The sequence below is a fragment of the Chelonoidis abingdonii genome, chromosome 8 (genome assembly GCF_003597395.2).
Source record: "Chelonoidis abingdonii isolate Lonesome George chromosome 8, CheloAbing_2.0, whole genome shotgun sequence".
Classification (NCBI taxonomy): Eukaryota; Metazoa; Chordata; order Testudines; family Testudinidae; genus Chelonoidis; species Chelonoidis abingdonii.
The window spans coordinates 55784101-55808385 of NC_133776.1; the positions used below are offsets into that span (position 1 = coordinate 55784101).

Consider the following 24285-nt stretch of genomic DNA (forward strand, 5'->3'; position numbering starts at 1 on the left):
CATGTGCACTGCTCAGATGGGTGGGCCTGTAGGCAGGGAGCTAGATCCTATCTTCATGGAGAGTGGCACTGCATGTAGGGCTGACCAGCCACAGTCCACCTTTCTCAATGTCCATTCCATAACTAGGAAGAGGATGCCTCAGAAGTGATTGATTTGTAAATCTCTGCATCCATTCAAGGGCAGGTGATTTCATAGGAAAGACAGTTGGTCTGTCATGTCATCAGATGCTGGACAAGGATATCTAGGATTTATTTCTTGGATGCTAGGACAGATCCTCAGTGGGTGTGAATCGCCACAGCTCCATTAAATTCAATAGCGCTATGTTGACTGACGCCCACTGAGGAACTAGCCCATCATGTGATACAGCTCACGGATTGAATCATACAAGACGTCGGTGAGAAGAATGCTTGTGGTCTTCGTAGCTAGCTGCGTGTTTATTTTTGTAAAATTCTATTAGAGATTTGCTATCTCAGAAGAGCCACTTTTAGATAAGAACATAAGAATGGCCATACTGGGTCAGACCAATGGTCCATCTAGCCCAGTATCTGTCTTCCGACAGTGACCAATGACAGGTGCCCCAGAGGGAACGAACAGAACAGGCAATCATCAAGTGATCCATTCGCTGTGTCCCATTCCCAGCTTCTGGCAAACAGAGGCTAGGGACACCATCCCCGCCCATCCTGGCTAATAGTCATTGGTGGACCTAGAATATTTGTGTTCTTTGTGCTCATACACTTGTGGAACACGGGCAGCTACACAACATCCCAGCAGTAAGCAGTGGGACAGTTATATCAGATAGGATGCTACCACAGAGAACCAAATTCATGCCTGGGGTAATTCCATTGGCCTCAGCAGAGCCACAGTCAGGATGGAGGTGACACATCTTTGCCCCCTGTGCTGCACCAGTCAGACCTCTCCCATGCTAATGGATTGCACTCAGCACTCAGTTTGCTCAGGCATGAATGAGAATACATGGCAGTGAAGAATCAGGCACCTGGCGCATATTACTTCTAACTCTATAGTTCTAAAAAGACCTGCTCTTAGGGTCCCATCCCTATAGCCTCTCCAAGGAGAGGGTGATGCTATGTGAAAGGGGAAGCGTGTGGCTCCCTTGAGGAAGAGGAACAAAGCTCCCATCTTCACAAGCCAAAGCTGCTTGCTTACAGGAATTCAGTCCCGCAGTTCCTTTCCTAGGGCAGCCAGCCAGCCTGTTCCACAGCTCAGTTCTCAGGAGAAGGCTTTCCTGAAGAGAGAGTCCTGTATGACACCCTAAAAATGGCCAGGCCCAATTTTCAGATTCAGCAGGCCTGGGCAAAGCAGCCAATTGGAGGAGATTTCCTAGGAGACCAGGTGTGTCCTGCACCCCCAAAAACATTCTAGAAGAATGTGGAAACCCACAGCCTGGGCAGGTCCGGCTGGGTGCATGAGCAATGGATGGGGGTGCAGGCAGTAAACCTGAGTGGGTGCAGAAAGAACTGGGGGCAAGTTGCATCTTGGGAGTTTGCACACACTGAGTGTGTGTGATTGCAGAGACCAGGCTGGGAGGGGTGAGGAGGTGTGGAATGAATGCAGGTTGGAGTGTCTGAAATGAATACATGAAACAGCTGAATGGGACAAACAGGCAACTTTGGCATGCAAATATGTGTACATGAATTCAAATTTATGCAGATTGCCCTATCCTGGGGATTCTCAGCTAGCTCTTCACCAATGCAGCAGCTGTGAAGCAAGGACAAGAATTCAGAACTAGGCCTGCCCTGTGTACACTGGTGATGAGAGGTGCCCATACAAGTCAGCCCTGTCCAGCAAGAAGGCAGTCTCCGTGCTGAACAAGCATTGCAGGTTGCTCTGCTGCTACAGAGGTTGAAAATGAGATCCAGTGCCTTTCCGCTGCTGTGGATCTCGAAGGCAAGGCCAGCCATTGGCACGCTGACCTTTCTTTCTGCTTCGTGTTCAGCTCTCATTGGTGGCACGGGCGTGGGGTTTCTGTCGTGGCTGCTTCTAACAGAAATGGAAATGCAAAGTGACAGAGAAGTGACAAGGGGGGCAGGGCGGCAACTGCAGCAGGAGGGTGCCAGGTTACGGAGCTGATCTGGGGATGTATTGCTCATTCACAATGTGTTGCTAAAAGGCTCCTCAGGACAGGACTTCACCCCAAGTCCCTGTTTCAGCTGTCGTGCCTCCTCTCTGCATGCTCTCTCTGATGAGCGGCGGGTTCTCGACAGAGTTCCAGAGCAGAGACTGGGCCCGGCCCTTTATGTATTGAGCTGAGTTACCGGCTGGAGAAACAGTCCCCAGTAAAGCTACATTCATGAAAGAATGTGTCATCCTCAGTGAAGTGAACCTCTTGGCTGTTGTAGATTCAAGAGGTGGGTCGGGTGCCATCCCGGCAGGAGTTGGGTAGAATTGGCGCGTGGAGCCAGAGTGGTGGTGACATGTGGAGCTTAATACGCAGGTGGGAAGTTATGGACAAAAGTGACAGCAGCCGTCGATGGCTCTTTTTCCTCCTTTTCCTTCACCGTTTGACCTTCCACCTCATACCCCTCTTCATGCCCTTTCTCCTGCACCCTCCCTCTACTCAGGGACTGTCTGGCATTCACACATGCCTTTGTTTCCACTCTCAGCTCCATTCCTCCTTCCACAGACTCCTTGAACAAGAGATCTGTTCCAATCTTCATGACTCCTTCCCCCCAGCTCACCCTGGCCTACTGCCATCAGCCTCTTCCCACCATAGACTCCTGCCACCAGCACTGTTAATGTCCTTCTCTTGGCTCCTCCCTCTCTCCTCCCCATCTTGCCCCTTGTGCAGACCTGTCCCCCTGTGCAACTGGGTGTGAAATGCTCCCATGCACTCACACCAGGGGCGGCGTGTCACACTCTGCACAGGGGAGTGGAGAACCAAGCCCATTGTCCTCACTCTCCATCACCTTTCTGTCACCTCCAATTCTTCTCTCACTCTTCCGACATCTCCATCAGCCTCTCTTTGGTGGGCTTCAACTATGCTGCTCTTCCTATGTGTCCTCAAGCTCTCCCCCTCTGTGGTCTCCCTTTAGTGCCCTGTAGAGGGTAACATGGGTTGGACCAGGGGGATCTCCCATTGCATTAGCCAAGGAGAAAGGGGCAATGCGAATGTTCCTTGCTTTAGCCCCTGCTGATCTCTCATGCTCCCATAGGTTTGTCAGGCACCTCTTCGTTGATGACTCCCAAGTCTAATAATCTTTCGGTTCATCTCTTCTGTCCTTCTCCAGTATTTCCTCTGGAAGGGCTCACCTGGACGCTTAACTGGCTCTGTCCCTGTAAGCACCATCTTTCCTGTTGCACAAGCTACTCACTTGGTGTTCTCTTTTCTCTGATTTCTTTCCTTCTCCTTTCACATCCCAACCCACGAGGCACTGTACAGCTCCATGCCTGCCTGTAGTGTAACATAAAGGACAATACGCAATGAGACAAAGTGAGTGAGGTAATCTGGATAGAAAGCTGGCTAGATTGTCAGGCTCAACGGATGGTAATCAATGACTTGATGTCAAGTTGGCAGCCGGTATCAAGCGGAGTGCCCCAGGGGTTGGTCCTGGGGCCAATTTTGTTCAACATCTTTATTAATGATCTGGATGATGGGATGAATTGCACCCTCATCAAGTTTGCAGATGACACTAAGATGGGGGGAAAGGTAGATATGCTGGAGGGTAGGGATATAGTCCAGAGTGACCTAGACAAATTGGAGGATTTGGCCAAAAGAAATCTGATGAGGTTCAACAAGGACAAGTGCAGAATCCTGCACTTAGGATGGAAGAATCCCATGCATCGCTACAGGCTGGGGACTGACTGGCTAAGCAGCAGTTCTGCAGAAAAGGACCTGGGGATTACAGTGGATGAGAAGCTGGATATGAGTCAGCAATATGCCCTTGTTGCCAAGAAAGCCAACAGCATATTGGGCTGTATTAGTAGGAGCATTGCCAGTAGATCAAGGGAAGTGATTATTCCCCTCTCTTTGGCACTGATGAGGCCACACCTGAAGTATTGTGTCCAGTTTTGGTCCCCCTGCTACAGAAGGGATGTGGACAAATGGGAGAAAGTCCAGTGGAGGGCAAGGAAAATGATTAGGGAGCTGGGGCACATGATTTATGAAGAGAGGCTGAGGGAGCTGGGATTATTTAGTCTGCAGAAGAGAAAAGTGAGGGGAGATTTGGTAGCAGCCTTCAGCTACCTGAAAGAGAGTTCCAAAGAGGATGGAGCTCGGCTGTTCTCAATGGTGGCAGATGATAGAACAAGAAGCAATGGTCTCAAGTTGCAATGGGGGAGGTCTGGGTTGGATATTAGGAAACACTATCTCACTAGGAGGGTGGTGAAGCACTGGAATGGGTTACCTAGGAAGGTGGTGAAATCTCCATCCTTAGAGGTTTTTAAGGCTCTGCTTGACAAAGCCCTGGCTGGGATGATTTAGTTGGTGTTGGTCCTGCTTTGAGCAGGGGGTTGGATTAGATGACCTCCTGAGGTCTCTTCCAACCCTAATATTCTATGATTCTATGAATCTTATCTTTTTTACTGAACCTCACCCATCTTGTCTCTAATATCCTGGGACCAAGACAGCTACAACACCACTGTAAACAATACTTAATGATACTGTTATGAATGCTTTGCACTTAGTGCCTTTCTGTAAACACTGCAAGGTGCAGTATAAGCTTTACATTTTTAAACCTCACAACATCCCTGTCAAGTGTGATCAGACCCTGAGATAAACGGAGATACCAGGGATATTACCCAACTTGTCCAAAGTGTCCCAGAATCCAATTCTCTTCTCAGTGACACCAGTGTAAAACCAGGAGTAACTCTATGGAAGTCAACCAAGTTACCACAGCAGATCACACAATTGGCAAAAATTATTCTCTTTCTCATAGCCACCTGTACTATTTTGTCTCCTTACTCACAGATCTCAACTCCTTCCAGCAGACATCCAAATGGATTGATGACGTCAGGACAGAAAGGGGAAGTGATGTCATCATTATGCTAGTGGGCAACAAGACAGACCTCGCAGACAAGAGGTAAAGGAGGGGCCGGGGGCCAAGAGGGTGGGAGTGGGAACCAGGTATGGAGGACAGCAGCATTATCCTTACAGCCCAGCAGTTCTAGAGTGGATTCTCAGATGTCACAGCTGATAAGCACTGACATACCATTGGGAGACCTCTGTTACGGTTGGAAGACTGGCCATGTTCAAATCGCTGCAACAGCCACGACACCTCTTTTCCTGTTGTGCCCCATGGTAACTCAGTGGGTAACATACTGAGTTTTACATTTTGCCTTGGGGAGGGCACTGAAATACTGTGAGTGTCAGATTGTCCAACCAAGTGTCATCACTGGGGTTACTCAGTACCCCAAGCACTGGGGTCCCAGTAGCGTGCCCAGCGTACCACATCTCAGGGGCAACGACTGGAGGTCCTGCAGCAGCTAGGCCCTGCCACGCTAGCCCTGTTGGGTCCCAGTGACCACTCAGACACATGGCTCAGGAAGAGGTTTGTACTGGGGCTGGTGGGAAAGGGGAAAGCCACACACACACTAGGGACAGAGGCTAAGTGAGCAACAGCGGTTCCTGCCTGGATACCTGGGGCAGTCCAGTCAAGAGCAGGGCTCTGCAGGGCTGCTACCTGGGGACTGTCCCAGCAAATAAGCCTTTGAGGGTTCCCAAGCCAGGCTCAGTTAGTGTCTCTCATTGGGGCCCCTCTGCACTGATTCTGTGCCCAACTGTGACTGCTCCCCCAGATGTCCCACACAGACCTGCCCCAGCTGGAGCATCCAGCAGTCACAGTAGCTCTGTGCACAGTTCCCCCATTTCCAGGGCTTCTCTCCAACTCCCTGCTGCCCTGCAGGTCTCGCTCCCAAAGCAGAGCCCAGCTACCTCCCAGCTCAGGATCTTCCCCCTTACCTGGCCAGGGGCAGGAGTATAGTGGGGAGGGGGCTGATGGGAAATGTAGTCCCCTGCTTTACAAATCCATGACCACTGTTACTGGAGTAACCCCCTACTGATGGCTCCTTCCATAAACAGATCAGTTTCCATATGTGCAAAGCTCCTAGCCATGGCTACTAGTCTGCAGGATCCTGTCTCCCTCTCAGCAGCCTGTCTTGCCTTTAATAGGGGTCCTGAGCCTGACTGCAGTAGGTGCAGCAGCCTCTGATTGGTTTAGTTCAGGGACATGCTGCCAGCAGGTACTCAGCTGGGCCCACGTGTCCCAATCAGCATGGACCAAAATATGAGCCGTTGAAGACAGGCTGGGAAGAAGTAGGCATTTTTGGTTGTGGCTGCTGACTAATAATGCCTAGCCCTTATCCAGAGATCTCAAAGTGCTCTCCCAAGAGGTAAGCATCATTCTCCTCATTGTACAGAGCCGAAGGCTTTGGTCCTCAGAGCTATTTGGAGACCTAACGCACATCGATTTTAGTGGGAGATAGGGCATCCTTTGAGGTTATGGGCCAAAGCAACTTAGGCTATAGGCCAGGTGCAGAGCTGGGACTAGAATCCAGATCTCCTGCGGCCCAGTCCAGTGCACTATCAACTAGGTCACACTGCCAACATTTTAAAAGCTGCTGACAAAAAAATTCCAGGAGGAAACAGAATTCCACTGAAATGCACCAGATTAAATGGGAGAGGTGGGAGGTAGGGGCGGGAAATGGAACGAAAAGATAAACTCTTTGCAAGAATTGCAGTGTTTCTAGGCAGATGTCTGATAGGAGCTCCCTGCAGCATCCCGGTGAACAGAACAGCTGGAATTCAGTGGTAGGGAAACAAGGGTTTTGCATTTCAAGAGACCCTATGAGACAGCTCTCTGGAAACTAGAGAGTTGGGGCCCCAGTCTCCTGCAGAAGTGGGATAGAGCCACAGCCCCTTCCCATCCTGGAGCAGGGATTGCAAGGGTAGCATCCCTTCAGCATCAGTGCCACGCTGATTGAAAGGAGGTGTGTGTGCTAGAGGCCAGCGAGCTGGCAGCAAAGAACGGGTGCTGCAGGGGACCCTGTCACTCTGGGGATGGAGAGATGGAACTTTCCAGATTCTGGGGGGGAATAGACAGAGTGAGCAAGAGGATGCAGGAGGGTGGATAAAGTAGAGAGATAAGAAGGGAACCCATGCTCTGGAGATGGTAGGGGGATGTGGTAGTAGAGATCTGGGCAGGCAGAGGGAGGTGGAGTTCCTGGTTTCCACTGAAGAAAGCTGAGTTGTCAGAATACACTCATACTGCTGGGAGGTGGGGGAGGGCCCCCGCTCCCCTTGTGGCCCTCCAAGACACAAGGAAACATGACGCTGGATCAGACAAAGTGACAGATATTTCAGTGGCTCCAGGCAGCTATCCAGCAACCTGTGGGCAAAAGGAGCTGCAGCTGGAGGGCAGAGGAAAGGGGCCAAACAGCAGCCAGCCATTAACAACTAAAAGAGCCTCCAATTCCCCTCTCCGTCGCCAAAACTGCTGAGGAATTTGGCATTCATCTTTAAGAAGTTTTAGAGTGTTAGTTTATATCAGCAAAAACGAGGAGTCCTGGTGATATATGCCATTGTGTGCCAGCAAAGCCCCTCGGCCATGTACATTGGCCAAACCGGACAGTCTCTATGCAAAAGAATAAATGGACAAAAATTCTGGCATCAGGAATTACAACATTAAAAAACCAGTAGGAGAACACTTCAACCTCTTTGCTCACTCAATAACAGACTTAAAAGTGGCAATTCTTCAACAACAAAAACTTCAAAATCAGACTCCAACATGAAACTGCAGAACTGGAATTAATTTGCAAACTGGGCACCATCAAAATAGGCCTGAATAAAGACTGCGAGTGGATGGATCATTACAGAACCTAATTTTACTATGCTAATTTCCCCCTGCTGTTACTCACACCCTCTTGTCAACTGTTTGAAATGGGCCACCCTCATTACCACTACAAAAGTGATTTTTCCTTCCTTGGTAGTCTACTGTTAATTGAATTGTCTCATTAGACTGACCTCCCACATGGTAAAGCAACTCCCATCTTTTCATGTACTGTGTGTATATATATATTGTGACAGACCCAGACCAGTGGGGTACAGGAGTCTGGTAGAGGGCAAATATACTGGTCACTAGATGAGTAGTTTTCTGTTCCTTGAGTGACCAGAGCACGGGCTGCACTAGAGTAATCAGGAAACTGCTAGAACCAATTAAGACAGGCAGGATAATTAAGACACCTAGAGCCAATTAAGAAACTGCTAGAATCAATTAGGACAGGCTAGCTAAACAGGGCACCTGAGTTTAAAAAGGACCTCACTTCAGTTTGTGGTGTGCATGTGAGGAGCTGGGAGCAAGAGGAGCTGAGAGTGAAAAGACATATTACTGGAAGACTGAGGAATATAAGCATTATCAGGCACCAGGAGAAAGGTCCTGTGGTGAGGCTAAAGAAGGTGTTGGGAGGAGGCCATGGGGAAGTAGTCCAGGGAGTTGTAACTGTCATGCAGCTGTACCAGGAGGTACTCTAGATAGCTGTAGTCTACAGGGCCCTGGGCTGGAACCTGGAGTAGAGGGTGGGCTCGATTTCCCCCCAAACCTCCCAACTCCTGATCAGACCCAGCAGGAATTGACCTGGACTGTGGCTTCTACCAGAGGGGAAGGTCTCTGGGCTGTTTCCCGACCCACATGGTGAATCTGTGAGATGAGCAAATCTGCCAATAAGCGCAAGACCCACCAAGGTAGCGGAGGAACTTTGTCACTATATATATATATATATATATATATACACCTACTACTGTAGCTTCCACTCCATGCATCTGATGCAGTGGGTTCTAGCCCACAAAAGCTTATGCTCAAATAAATTTGTTAGTCTCTAAGGTGCCACAAGGACTCCTCATTGTTTTTATCTTCAAGAAGTGTGTCGCTGGGGGTGCTTGCTGCAGGTTTGTTGGTGTCCCTGCACTGCAGATAGAGAACTTTTGGTAGCTGTGTCCTTTGGGCCTGCACATGCGCTGTCTCTCCTCCATGGATGTGTTCTTGCAGCCTAGCAGTGGCATGCCCAGGGCCTGTCTGTGGGGAGAGGAGAGGAGAAGGAAGAAGGGCTGCATTAAGCTAAGCTTTACAGGACTTCCAGCTTCCATTGTTCTCCCCCTTCTCCCAGGAGAGGTCTGAGGTGCTGCTTGTTCCATCAGGCCTCCAGAAGGCAGCTGAGGAGACAGGGAATGCAGATGTCAGTCAGTCAGAAGAATGGATTTGACAGATAGCAGAAGGCCGGCTGCCCTAGGGAGACAGAGCAATCTAGGGTATATCTACACTGTACTTAGACACCCGTGACTGGTCCCTGCCCCTGGACTTGGGCTGATGAGGCTCTGGCTAAGCAGCTGGTTAACCCCTTGACCCAAGTCTGGTGGCCCGAGCCAGCCGCAGATGTCTAAGTGCGGTGTAGACGCCCTGTATGAGACAGCTCAGAGCTGGTGGCTGCAGGGGCAGCTAGAGAATCTACTTTTTCCACCATTTTATCAGAAAACTGAGCTGGAGAAGCCAGCTTGTGCTGGCAGAGGGATTCAGTGTCTGCATTCACTCATGCCCGGGCTGGTGCCCTCTGCATGAAGGCACTTTGCTAGAATCGAAGAAGAGGAGAATACTGTTTAGTTCCAATCGAACCTCTTACCCTGTGCCAGCACAGAGATAGGCCGCCAATGTATTCATTACCCCTCCAGCGCTGCCCCGTGCCTGATACATCCTTAATGATCAACATGCTCAGGGCATGTAAAAAGGGTACCTGCTGCAGCCCAGAGGCTGAGCTCACAGGACAGTGCTGCTCTGATGGGCACAGAATAAACACTGAGAGTTCAACCGGGAAAAGGGTTCAAATGATTTTCCTGTCTCATGCTGTCCTCGCCCACACACCAGGGGCCCAGTGGGGGAAGAGAGCCCTGGTTCGACTCTTCCAGGCTCCAACCACAAAATATGTCCTGCCTGCTTGATGATGCCAAAATGGGGCACCACTCTCAGCAGATTGAGCAGATGTTCAAAGTGTGATCAGACCGGGCTCAGCTCCCCATCCTTGGGGTTCAAACACTTCTACAGGCTCTGCTGGGCTCTTCAGCTCCCCCTCGTTCTGTTTGCTGAGTCACAAAGGATTTAGGTACTGAAACCCTCTCTTGCCTGCACTTTTGTCTGCCAGGCAGCCCATGCCACAGAGGCACATGTGATGGCATCTGTTTGTGGGGTCTTGGGGCTATGTAGGCATGAGACCTCAACCATCTATGCTCTGAGGTGCAAGGAAACAGGCCTGTGCTCAGGACCATGGACAACTGCAATTCTCTTCCACTTTCTCCCTCCAGACTTTTAAGCTAGGCCCCTCTCCAGCCCATCCCAGCAAGGTTAGAACAGTTATGGTTTTCCCTTCTCTCCTGTGTGTCCTCAGGCAGATAACAATTGAAGAAGGGGAACAGAGAGCCAAAGAACTGAGTGTCATGTTTATCGAGACCAGTGCAAAGACAGGCTACAATGTAAAACAGGTAAGGGAAGACCTGCTCCAGCCAAAATCATAGCAAGATCATCCAGCTGATCAGCCGGATTCACTGCAGCAACTGATAGTATCCACCATAGCAAAAGGTTGCAATAAGGCCATTGAAAATTGTAACCGGATGCAATATTGTATCTTTACTGGCTTTAGAAGCAGAAAGCTCCTCCACCTTCCGCTCAATCACTCGTTCATTTCTACGTAAAGTGCTCTTAGATTCCTCCTGGTGCTCTCTGGAGGGATAGATTTGCAAGGCACGGTGTGCTTTTTACACATGTAAAAACTGGGATCACACATGTGAGGCCGCAAGCAGGGTGCCGCCCATTGCAATATCAATTGGAGCATGATGACATACGTGCCTCTTTGTCTGACATAGTCTGCGCAGCTTGACACTGAACTCTGAATAGGGTTAGGCAGGCATGGCTCTAATAGTAAGGATTGCCTGGGCAGCTTACATGCCAGCTGGGAAGCTGTAGATGCAGGAAAACTTTGACTCAGAAACAGATTGCTAGATTTAATTAAACTAAGTACATTACAACAGGAAGGCCTTTCACATTAGCAGCTGCAACAGCTCTAGAGGTGAGATTACCGCTCAGTGGGATGTTTGCAGTGGGAGCTGTCTTTTCACTCTGTTAAAACCTTTTGATAATTGTTTGTTCCCTGTTGTTGTGGTGAATGCATTGGGGCCCATAAGAACTACCACTATACAAATAACCAAGAATAATGACCAGGAGGTAAATATCTCACTACAGCAAATGAATAAACAAGGATGTGTATTCCCTTTCGCACCCCAGGGAAAGAAGTTCCGGGTCACTGTATAGCCAGGACTTGGTTTAGATCCCTGAATGAAAGTGTAATGGACAGGACACCTGAGCACAGCATTAGCTTCGAGAGAAATCTAAGTAGTAGCCATTGTCTTTTGCTCTACAACTGCAACAGCAAAGCAGATGTAGGTTCACCAAACTACGATAATAAGAGTCAATGGTAACAGATACCTGTCTTGGCCGCAATGTAATAAATCATGTCCTAAGAGAGAAATCACCTCATTTCTTCTGATGAATGAGAGATGATACAAAATTGCCTCATACCTGGGATACATGAGCAGTTCTCCTGTAATTAATCTAATGTAAATGATACTGTTTAGAAATTATTTGAGAAGAAGCAATGATGATTTTTCACATAACGTATGCAGTATCTCAGACCACAAGTTTACTGTAGATGGGGATGGCTATTCCCTGGTTGAGGTTATTTACTTTGCAGAGTAATGCAATATGAGCGCACACTGCACAACACTACAGAAAGGGAGGTTCCATGTATGCTAATAGGTTCCATGGAAGAAGTGTATGACTGATAGCTGTGAGAGCACTTTACTAACACAATATACTAACATGCAGTATCACACAGTGGAACATGGAGGCAATAGACATACAGGGGATCAGTTTTCAGAAACAGTCTTATCTGGCACAGTAAACTGAAGGTGCAAATGATAACTTTGAAGGGCCAGCTTCTCAACTAGTGGAAATTACTGTAGCTTCAATGAAGGGATGCCGGTTAATACCAGCTGGGAATTTGCCCTATATGTCTAGCTACTTCCTCTGCTGGTGCCACGCCTATCAACATCCAGCCAGGAAACAGGTGACAAAAGCAAAGGTGGGTCTTTGATTACAGCGGAAGGAAAAGAAGGATTGCTTGGCACACGTCAAACTTAAATTAACCCCCTTAGAGCTTTGGGCAAGTCATCCAGGCATGTGAGTAAATTGCTTCTCTCTGTTTAAATCAGACATGTTCCTTGCATCATTTCAAAGTAACTCTTTTTTCTCTTGCCAAAGAAAACATCTTAACACTTTCACAGACAAACCAGAGTGGAATTCAACCAACATTAACTAAAGGAAATGCCATAAGCAGGATTCATAATCATAAAACTGTGAGCAGAACACCCACCTCAGAGTGCATGGGGCAGAGTCTTCTGCCTCATGTTTTTGAGTTCTGAAACCAAAAGTTCCTTTGCTGTGCTCTCCTTTGTTCCCTCACCCTACCCCACTCACAGTGGTTGTCCTTAGTCAGTGAGGGCCCAGGATTTAGAGGTACATCTCAGCCGGGGAAGAAGGCACCTTGCTTGCTCTACCGTCTGCGCACTTGCTCTATCTGGCCGCCTCGCTAGCTGCTCATTCCGCTTCCACCAGCCAACTATCAGTTACCTTCTGCTACCACCTTCCTCTCTGCTGGTCAGTCTCCTAGTAATTTTCAGCTTTTAGCAGGCTGAGCAGAAATGCTGTCCCACCACAAGTGATTTCAGCTCTCATTTAAGCACTTAAAATAACAAAGGCTCCTAATAGAGTGTATTTTCTAAGCGGTTTTTATGGTCAGACTTTGAGTAGAGGGTTGGACTAGATGACCTCCTGAGGTCCCTTCCAACCCTGATAATCTGTGATTCAGCTCTGTCTTTGAACATTGGGGAGGAATAGATTAAACCAGACCAGGGACCCTTAGGGGAAAGCCATATCTCCTCACTAGGACACCTGTTCCCACTCCTCTTACTTTCACAAGGGTCTGGCATTTGAGCCCCTGGCTTAACGAGGTCCTTTCAGCTGAGGATGATCTCCCTCATTTGGGACAAGTTAAGCACGGTTCTAATCCTCTTTACTCATGCAATAAAGACAACGTTGATAACAGCCTTTCACAACCACTGCATTCAGCATGAAAGTGATTTGTAACCCAACACCAGCCAAAGTTGATCACTTTGGAAGAACACTGCTCTATCTGCTGGACATCTTGGCAGAGTAGGTGTGTTCATGTAAATACAGTTTGCTCCTGAAGTCTCTCCCCCTCCCAGCTAATGTCAGGGGAGAATTCATTCAGACCCTGCTTGCATTACTAAACTGATTTAGTTATACTGATGCAAATCCATTATGTTGCTGAACTTAAACCAGTGTAAATCATGTTTATACAAGGTTAGTTTAATTCCTTTATTTACTGAATTAAGTTAAATTGGTATAAAATGCTTTGTAATCCATTTAGTTACATCGGTGTGAGTTTTCTACCATGAATAAGACCTTACACATTGATCTGGTCACACCAGAGTGGAAGTGACACATCTCTCAGCCCCCAACCTTACTTCACCAACATTGTACATGATGAGTTTTGCTGTTCTCAGTTGTGTCAAATACAGAATGAAAAATGATGGCTATGGATACAAACCTTGAACCTCAGTGACAGATTCCTTCTTTCTCTCCTCTCTTACTCCCGGACTTACACCAGCTGTTCCGCCGTGTCGCATCCGCACTGCCCGGCATGGAGAGCGTTCAAGAGAAGAGCAAAGAAGGAAGTATCCTTTTTTTTAATGAAACTACCTAGCTCTTCAATAGCACTGTTCAGCCATCAGTCTCAAAGGTCAGTATATTGTCCTCCAAAAGAAGGTGAGGTTGAGGGAGGTGACAGTCACACAGCATTGCTGTGCACTCAGAGACCACAAACAATGCAGTGATGGCATAGTGCTCTGAGCCCAGCCCAGCACCTTGAGCCTGGGCACCCTGACGCCATCTGAAACAGGCCCCAGTACTAAAGGCTTCCCATTATCTGCAGCATAGGCTGACGTAGCATGGCACCTGGACCTCAGGCATCCTTGCATTGCCTAATGAGCTCAGGACTCAAAGCCTGCCATTTGACACATGCACGGACATGTTCATGCCCTCAGCCTAGGCGCTATTGAGCTGTCTGAGCTGCTGAATGAACTCCAAGCCCACATCTCCATACGTTATACCACATGTGACACATAGTCCCACGCCTGTGTTTGCTCAAGTCCTTTGAGAATCCTGGGGCACAAAAGAGTTTTGCATCCCCTGTTGTCAGATGTACATGAAGACACAGTGGTGTCCTACATCTGCCTCCCCTCCAGAGCTGTGCAAAGGCCCAGCATGGGCCCCTGAGCCAACTTCCCCTGCAGCTCCCCAGGCCTGGCCCAGCCCCACAGAGCAGGCATGAGCCAGCGGATGAAAACACAAGACTCCCTGGATGGCTCACATTTGCAATCAGCAAACACTGTCAGGGTCTTTTGTTCAGATGGGTCATTTCTGTCCTGTCCACTGGCAGGGCAGGCTGTGAACTCCTCACTCACCTGGGTGTGGAGTTACTCATGCGAGTAACCATATTGACTTCAGTGGAGCTACTCTGTGCCCAAGTACACACTATTGTGTGCCAGGGGTTCCCAGTCTGATCCTTAGCTAGTCATAAATCCTATATACGATAGTTGGAAGCAGACAAACATCCATAAAGCTGCAGAATCCAGATCCTCCAGTGCACCGTCCCTCGTCCTTATTTGCACGGTGTGGGCTGGGAATTCCAGCTGGGTTTATTCGGGCCTGGGCTGTCTCACCCTGCTCCGTGTCACCAGACCAGTAGAAAATGGGGCTGATGTGGGGAATAGCACTGGAAAGAGGGGGTTGAGGACTTACTAATGTGTGTGTGTGTGTGGACGCAATGAGGAGAGGACAAAGTAAAACAGCCTTGTACAGAAAAGGAAGGAGTCCTGATGGGAGCAGCCAGGTGCAAGGGTGACGGGGTTGGGCAAATGAGCCATACCTGGAGTTGGAGAGTGAGAGAAATCCCATGGATCAAAGGAGTTGAGCACTGAGAGGACAGGTTTGTGGCTGTTACTGGCATGCTTGGGGTCAGGACGCTCCTTTGAGAGACACTGAAGGTCAGAGTTAGGAAGTTAGGAGCCTGATGATGCCAATAGGTGCCTAGGGGAATTTTCCAAAGCACCTGAGTCGGTTTGGTGCATAACTCCCATTGAAATCGGTTGGAATTAGGCATCAGTCCTGCTTGGGTGCTTTGGAAAATCCCATTGGATGCCTGTCTGCACTCGACAACTAAATAGAGAAGCCGGCCCTGGCTGGCTTTGGTCACTGATGTGTGGTTTGTGTATTAAGGTTTTAACTGCCATCAGCAGTGCTGTAACAAGGGCGAGGCGAGTGAGGCACTTGCCTCGGACGCGCAAAGCAGAGGGGCACAGCTCTACCGCGATCGGCGGCAATTTGGTGGCGGGTCCCTGAGTCCCTATTGGAGGGAAGGACCTGCCACCGAATTGCCACCGCCACTTCATTCATTCTGTGGCAGCAGTTCGGCGGCTGTTCCTTCTCTCCAACAGGGACTCAGGGACCCATCGCCAAAGATCCTGGAGCCGGCCCTTGCCTCAGGCGCAAAAATTCCTTGTTACGGCTCTGGCCATCAGTGGTTCCAGTGGTGAGGGTTTTTCCTTGTATGTGCCACTGTAGCCCTCTTGCTGTCTATGCCTGCCCTGGGCCTTAATGTTGTACATACAATCCATGGGGACTGGTGCAGTATTTCATGAGGCTTCTCAGAGCCAAGCAAGTCAGAGACAGGCTGCAGTTATAAATGCCCCACTGGCCAGTGCTTCTAGACCACTTCCCTAGGATTGTGCATTGTGTCTGGATTGGACTGTGAATATCACTAAGGCAGAGTTCTTTTTTCCGATGTGAATTTGGTTCTGGTATAATTTATCCACAGAACACATGGTCAGTGCTGCATGCTTCACGCACACACATGCACACACGCACACACACACACGGCGTCTGGTGGGAGTTGTAGTCAATTGCTCAGCCACCACCCAGGGGCACTGGGGAGTGCTGGGGGCTCTGGCAAGACCCAGGAGGGCGGCAAAGCCCTGTGTCAGGGTAGGGCTTAGGGGTGACTGGTGTTTTGTAACAGACCAGGACTTATCTTTGGGGCTGAGGATGTGGAAGGCCTAGTAGATAAAAACTTCCCTTGCATAAAAGAGCTAGCACCCATCAGTCATTATGTGCAGTGACAGCTGAAGAGACCTGGGGGATTGGCATGCACTTGTGGTGAGCTGGATTTGTTACAGTTCCAGCCCTGCTTCAGTTTCTGCCAAAAAAGACTATTTTCCCCTCTTCAGCAGGGTGTGACATGGAGCCAAGCTGTAGCTGCGAGCTCCCCCACAGCCAGTGCTCTTCCTGCTCCTCACTCCTGCGGAGACAAGCCGGCATGGCGGTAGCTGTGCCCATCGCACAGCCATCACCCCACGCAATATTGTTCCCTTCAGCGAAGAGCCGGGCTGGGAATGGAGAAGCTGTGTCCTTCCTCAGGCTGCCTCCTCCAGTACGGGATGCCCATTGGGAGCAGGCTGGCCTGAGTGCTGGAGAGAGAGCAGAGAAAGAGAGGCACAAAGTGAGCACAAAGTGGCTGGGCTGAATCGGGTTCCTGTTCAGCAAAGTATCATTATCAAAAGGGCTCAAGAGTCATGGTGCGGGCCAGGTTTTCAAACGAACTCTGCCTCAATACAGAGCAGGGAGCCCAAAGTGCTCAGCACCCAGCCACTCCCAAGGGGATGCTCCTGGCCAGATTTTCAAGACCTCAGCGCCCAGTGTGCTGCACTCTTGAAAATCCTGGCCTAGCCACCTCATCCTTCAGCTGATACAATTAATCCAAGTCTTTCCATACTTCCCTGGCAGTTGTCCAGATGGTTCTCTGGCTTCTTTTTTATTATTTATATAAAGGAACCCATCATCATGGGCTCTGTCTAATGGAAGTTAAAGATTTCCTGGCACAGTGGATAACGCTGTTGGCCTCTGCAGTATTCCCTAAGGCTTTGTGTGAACGATTGTTTAGTACAGCATGGCCCCTGCATTGGCTTACACGGTCATTACACAGCCCTGGCACTAGTGGGTGCATGAGACCACACTCGGGGCTTAAAATTGATGCCCCAGTTTTTTCCTCCAAGCCACCAGAAAGTGCCAATGCTCGAAATCTTGCTCCTCATGCCAAGCAGAAGTAAAATCAGCTAAAGTATTCCTCTGTTATTAGTGTATCAGTATCCCAGTAGTGCCCACTGCATGCTAGACTCTGTCTGAACACCGGACCTGCTCCAAAGAGCAGCGCCAGTCAGCACAGCCCGAGGTTCCAATGCCCAAGCGATGTTACTCCCAATTCTGCTCTGATAACATGATGTCCCAGTAACCTTAGTCCTGCAGCCAAGCGAAGGCCCAAGTTATGCTGGGATGTCGTTCCAGCACTTCTTTGGGGAGCCAGAACCGCATTCCGGTACCTCCAGCACTGAGGAATGAGACACCAGTGCCATTCTGGCACTTTTCTGCTAAGACTCAAGCACTACTCCAAACAGAGAATAGCATTGTCCAAGGGACATTATTTCTGCCTCTAGGCTAAGGACAGCAATAATGGAGATACTTGTTACCCTTTAATACCTCACAGCAATGAGTAGTAGAGGCCATTTGGAAAGCGGCGCATTCCATGGAAAATCGGTATTGAAAGAGCAGTCTGGTGTGATGCTTTTTGGATGCTGGGAGACAAGCCATGCTTTCCCAATGCAGAGGCCAGTTAGAGGATGTTAGCGTGGCACAGCTAATAAAATACCTTAGTCCTCCAAACGAACTCACTCAAGCGAAGAGAAGCCATCAGGCATGTATGTGCATGTCCCCTGTGACTATGCAGTCACATCCGATATGCTAGAAGAAAGAGTTGTTAATGCACTGGTTCTATTTCTTCAGTTCCACAGGACTCATGTAACTACTTGGAGTCTGGAGCTGAAGGGCTGGTCAATGCTTTGTGATGGGGCTTGGCAGGATTGGAGTTTGATTTTTTGTATAATTTTGACAGGTGTATATCAATGTTTATTTTTTAGCATTTTTTCCAATTTACATTTTTACAGTTGCACAAAATCATGTGTATTAAGCATTTTTTCAGTGTTTATCTAATTAAATGTTCTTGACTGTGGGAAATTGTGGGGGGAGCCAGACAATAATTAATGACAATAGATGTTGAAATTCAAAAAGTTAAAGCTTTATAACTGTTAAAACACAACTGACAACATCACATGGAAAAATATACAAAGTAAAGCTCCTTAAATCAAACTGTAAAACATTCTCAAACAACAGTTTTCTCACGTTGTCTAGCTGCACATTTCGATTATCATCGATGGAAATATTTTTTCATCAGTTTGTGTGTGTACAGTGAGATCCACATTTGCCTATACAAATCTCATTCTTCCATGCCTCTGTATCGTTCGTTCCTAGCACTCTTTAGATTTTGCTTTTGTTTCCTCACCTTTTTATTCTGCATTGGCTAGCACAGACAGGAGCTTTGGCATTACAAGTCAGACCAATGTATCATTGATGACCCCTAGCCCAGTTTATTAGGGTATCAAGTCAACACAGAAGCCAGGTTCATTCCGATTCATCCATGCAGTGGTGCCTCTGCCATCGCCAAAGTTTGAAATCTTGAGAAACAACAGAATCTGGATTTCTCTTCCATTAACGGGTTTTAGTTTTCAAACTGAGCTATTCTCCTCCCATAGGTGTAAGACACTCCAGAGTGCAGAAATCCTACCTAACACCATTGCATCTATGGAGATTGAAGGTTGTATGGCCACTCCCAGCCATATCTTACTGGTTTACGTAAGACCTAACAATGTTTTTAGACAGCATCCTTCATACAAAATGTCATACAAAAATCTTTGAGTTTGGTACAGTAATGCACAAAGGCAGAATGACACAGAAAGCTGAGCTGTAAGACCTGAACCTGGGGAAGATGCTTGTTGCCTGGGAGGAAGATTAAATCAGGCTTTCTAATACTACAGGGCCAGGACATCTGGAGTTGCACCTGCCAGCAGGGGTGCATGGCCAAGACAGCTGGGGTATGCACTGATTCAGCATGTCCCCCAGGTAACCGCTACGAGCAGGGCTCCTGTGGAGATCCTAGTGGATTTACAGCTCCTTCAAAGCAGCACAGTTTCACCTGTCCTTCTATGGGTACATCCCTGTGTGCTGAGCCAGGCTGCAGCAGGGAGTTGCCCTGTGTATCTAGCTGCACCATCAGGTGTGTATCCGGCATGCTATGGGAGCAGATCTCTCAAACAGACCTGTCCTGTTTAAGGCCCTAGAACAGGGGTTCTCAAACTGGGGGTCGGGACCCCTCAGGGGGTCACAAGGTTATTACATGGCGGGGGGTTGTGAGCTGTCAGCCTCCACCCCAAACCCCACTTTGCCTCCAGCATTTATAATGGTGTTAAATGTGTTAAAAAGTGTTTTTAATTTATAATGGGGGTCGCACACAGAGGCTTGCTGTGTGAAAGGCGTCACCAGTACAAAGGTTTGAGAACCACTATCCTAGAACATGTGCTTTATAAAATGACTAGTGACAAAGATACCTGAGAAGGGAGACACCCAGAGCTCTGAGTCTTTCTCCAGATCCTCGCCCTCTTCTGATTCGTCCTCCAGAGGCAATTTAGACAGAGTGTCAGCACTGATGTTCTGCCTTCCAGGTTTATACTGTACTTCAAAAGTTAACTCCGTTTTTGGACAGCTTCATTTAAGCTTTCCAATGTTAACTGTGTTTGAGGCAGGGCCTTTTCCCAAGCAGCTGCATTCACTAGGCCCCCCACTTCATGTACGGGGGTTAGGCTTGGCTGCCTCTGCCACAAGAACGTCCTCTTCTTCTGACCACATAATGGCAGCCTGCATGAGTTCATGGAACCTCTTACTGGGCTCTTCCTTGAACCTTTTCATTTCATGGCAGAGGGAATCATCCTGGAGCCCCAGCACTAACTGCTCTTCCAAACCGTATCTGGGTCTGGAACTTGTCGAGGGTCTCGCTGCTCCACTTTGCTCATTCTTTCTTGGAGGTCATACACATATGCCCAGACAGTTTCACCAGGCTCCTGCTTTCTCTCAAAGAACTCCTTTAGTCGGGTTCCAATAGGTACCTTGTCTTCAAACACTTCTAGGAGGAGTTCAAACATCTTTTCCACATCTTCCTTGTCCGCCATTGCCATGAACTTTACTGTGGCCTTGGCCTGGCCCTTGAGGTGCTCCTCTATGAAGTCCACACAATCTTCTTCAGGTACTCTTAGCACATGCAGAACCACCCTCACAGACTTGACCCACTCCTCTACTGTAATGTCTCCTGGTCTTGTCAGGCAGCCATGAAACTCTGTGAGCTTCTGCACTCATGGGACATAAATAGTAGGGGGTTTCTTAGCTTCTGCTTCCTGTTAGTCTATTACTACCTTAGCTAGTGATAAGACTTTTCTATGTTCTGTTCTAGCTTGTTGTAATGCCTCAGCTTGGTCTGATAATCTGCACTGAAGTTCAGCAAACTGGGCCCATAGTTCTTCAATTCCAGCCAAGGTAGGATTCTTGACCAAGTCTGGACAGTGCTACCAGAACTCAACCAGTAAACCAGTTAGTCTATAAGGTGCCACAGGATTCTCTGCTGCTTTTACAGAACTCAACCAGTAAACCAATGGGGTGGACCCTGTGGATAGGATCCTGTCCGTGATGCCAATTATGTAAGCAGGGGAATGGTCCTGGTATTGTGGGGAACTTTCCTGGCTTATACACTACCCCAGTGAAGTGGACTAGCAAAAGGATCTGAGTCCTCACTCCTACTCCCTTTATCCCGAGGCCTGCCTGACCTCAAGGGCTCTCCTTCCACTCTCCTTTATGGCAGAGTTCTCATAACCCCAACAAGGCTGGGCTCAGGATTCTTAGGGGACTTGACCCCCAACCTTGTCATGGTCACTTAGGGCAGGGGCTAGGGTGTCCCCACTCCGGGGTGCTCTCTCTGCACGTGATACTTTCCTGACCCACTGATCATTACATACAGTTCAAAGCAAATACAATTTATTAAACAGCAATGAATTTAAAAAAAAATAAGGAAAAAATGGGAAAGATGAAAGGAAAACACATCACCCCGCTCTGTGGCACAGAGGCATTGCAACCAGCATCTCTGGAATGTAAGGGAATTTCATTCTGTTCCTCACAAGTCCCAGGCCGCCTCCTCAGGCCCTGGCTGTGCTGCAGGGATGCTATGCATTGGACACTTGCTCTGGCAGTGGCCACATGCTCTCAGGCTCTAGGTGGCAGGACACTTCTTCCCAGCATCGCCCTCGCCCCATAGGCGTTATGATCCCCCTCCAAGTCTAGCCTTGACTGGGGGCATCTCCCTGTGCTCAGCCTGCTGCCCAGGGTCCCCCTCACTCTTCCCAGCTGCTCACTGCATCCAGCTCCGGACTGCTTCAGCTCCAGTTCCAGCTCCACTCTGCCTCAGCACGGCTGCTGCTGCTGCTCTGCCTCCAGCTCCCTGGGCTGTTTCTCTGGCCCCCTGGATCTGGTTGCTGCAACCTCTGCTCCCAGCACAGGTCTGCTCTGTGGGCTGCTTTTGTGACTCTGTTCCCACCACTGACCTGCTTCCTGGGCTGTTGTTCTAGCTCCTCTGGATCTGGCACAGCTCTGCTTCCCAGCTCAGCTTGGGCCCCTGCCCTCTCCATAGCTCAGCCCCACGCTGTCTGACCTAGACAATTCCAGCTAAATGGAGGACAGACCCCTCTGACTCCCTGATTAGCCTGCCCACCCTGTCAGTTAGGCTGACCTGGAGTGTTGGCGTCTCCCCATTGTTCCTGGGGAGTGTCAGTCTCAGGGTCCTGATTTCCCATTAACCCTTCCCCTTTCTTTTAGTGCTGGAAGCTAGCCAACCAAAACATCCCCCACTGACTGTTAGGCCTGGTCTACACTATGCGTTTATAGTGAATTTAGCAGCATTAAACCGAATTAACCCTGCACCCGTCCACACAACGAAGCCCTTTATATTGATATAAAAGGCTCCTAATACCGATATCTGTAATCCTCCCCGATGAGGGGAGTAGCGCTCAAATCGGTATTGCCATGTTGGATTAGGGTTAGTGTGGCCGCAATTCGATGGTATTGGCTTTCGGGCACTATCCCACAGTACACCATTGTGACCGCTCTGGACAGCAATCTGAACTCGGATGCACTGACCAGGTAGACAAGAAAAGCCCCGTGAACTTTTGAATTTCATTTCCTGTTTGCCCAGCGTGGAGAGCCGATCAGCCCGGATGACCATGCAGTCCCAAATCCAAAAAGAGCTCCAGCATGGACCATACGGGAGATACTGGATCTGATCGCTGTAGGGGAGACAAATTTGCTCTGTCAGAGCTCTGTTCCAAGGACGAAATGCCAGAGCATTTGAAAAAATCTCCAGGCTGTGATAGAAAGAGGCCACAGCAGGGACTCAGCACAGTGCTACGTGACAAGCATAATGGAAAGCCAAAGAATCAAATGGACGCTCATGGAGGGAGGGGGAACTGAGGACTCGAGCTATCCCACAGCATTTGCATTCTTGGCTGAGCTTCCAATGCCTGAAGGGTTAAAAACATTGTCGTGGGTGGTTCAGGGTATATGTCGTCATTTACACACACACACATACCCATGAAAGAAAAGGGAAAAAATCATTTCTCGCCTTTTTTCAATGTCACCGTATGTCTACTGGATGCTGCTGGTAGACGGGGTGCTGCAGCACTAAACAGCAGCATCCCCTCCTCTCCTCGATGGCAGATGGTACAATAGGACTGATAACCGTTGTCATCATCCCGTGAGTGCTCCTGACTGGCCTCGCTGAGCTTTAAGCTTTGTCTCCTGGAGATTCACTCCTGGCTGGCATATCATAGCAGCTGGAGGCTGTGCTCCTCTCCACCCCCACTTTAATGTCTAATGGAGATTCAGTCCTGCCTGGAATATCATAGCAGCGGGAGGTTACGCTCCTCTTCCCCCTCCCCCTTTAATGTCTAATGGAGATTCAGTCCTGCCTGGACTATCATAGCAGCTGGAGGCTGCCTCCCCCTCATTTTATCTCACTAAAAAAGTCGGTGTTTCTTATTCATGCATTCTTTATTACTTCATCACACAAATGGGGGGATAATTGCCATGGTAGCCCAGGAGGGGTAGGGGAGGAGGGAAGCAACAGGTGGGGCTGTTGCAGGGGCACCCCCTAGAATAGCATGCAGCTCATCATTTCTGCAGGATGTCGGGCTCTGACCTGGAGCGACTGTGCTCTCTGGGTCTTTAGTAGGCTTGCCCCATATTCTAGGCAGGACTGACTCTATTTTTAGACAAAACATAAAGAAGGGAATGACCTGGGGAGTCATTCCCATTTTTGTCCATGCACCCCTAGCCGACCTCACCGAGGCCAGCCGGGAGCACCCATGACAGCAGCAGATGGTACAATGAGACTGGTAACCATCATTGCCAATTTCTAAAGCAGCAGATGGTGCAATAGGGCTGGTAACCATCTCTGCTACCTTGCAAAGGCAAATGAATGCTGCTGTGTGGCACTGCAGTACCGCCTCTGTCAGCAGCATCCAGTACACATACGGTGAGAGTGAAAAAAGGCTAAATGGGCTCCGTGGTTGCCATGCTATGGCGTCTGCCAGGGCAATCCAGGGAAAAAGGGCGCAAAATGATTGTCGTTGCTTTCACGGAGGAGGGATTGAGTGACGACATTTACTTAGAATCACCTGCAACACTGTTTTTGTACCATCATGCATTGGGATCTCAACCCAGAATTCCAGTGAGCAGGGGAGACTACGGGAACTATGGGATAGCTATGGGATAGCTACCCACAGTGCAATGCTCCGGATATAGACGCTAGCCTCGGGACATGGACGCACACCGCCGAATTAATGTGCTTAGTGTGGCTGCATGTACTCGACTTTATATAAGATGTTTCCAAATACCGGTTTCTGTACAATCGGAATAATCCCGTAGTGTAGACATACCCTTAGTAAGGGGATGGAAGTCCCCTTACACTTGCTACAAGGGGTCCTGTAACTGCGATTACAGTGCAGTGGCCCTGTGGCTGTGCTTTCTGAGATCTATGGTTAGTGCTGATTCCTATCACTGGAAAGTTGGCTACATGACTGAAAGGAGTTACAACATGAATATGATGTAGTTA

General features: G+C 48.9%; 1 protein-coding gene across 1 annotated transcript in view; it reads left to right on the plus strand.

Moving 5' to 3' along the window:
* Positions 1 to 24285, plus strand: part of RAB6B (RAB6B, member RAS oncogene family) — a 148724-nt gene that overhangs the window by 113727 nt on the left and 10712 nt on the right. The window contains exons 5-7 of the mRNA XM_032769806.2: positions 4925 to 5036; positions 10384 to 10477; positions 13741 to 13807. Of these exons, the coding sequence (XP_032625697.1) occupies positions 4925 to 5036; positions 10384 to 10477; positions 13741 to 13807 (273 nt within the window). The remainder of the gene's footprint in view (positions 1 to 4924; positions 5037 to 10383; positions 10478 to 13740; positions 13808 to 24285) is intronic.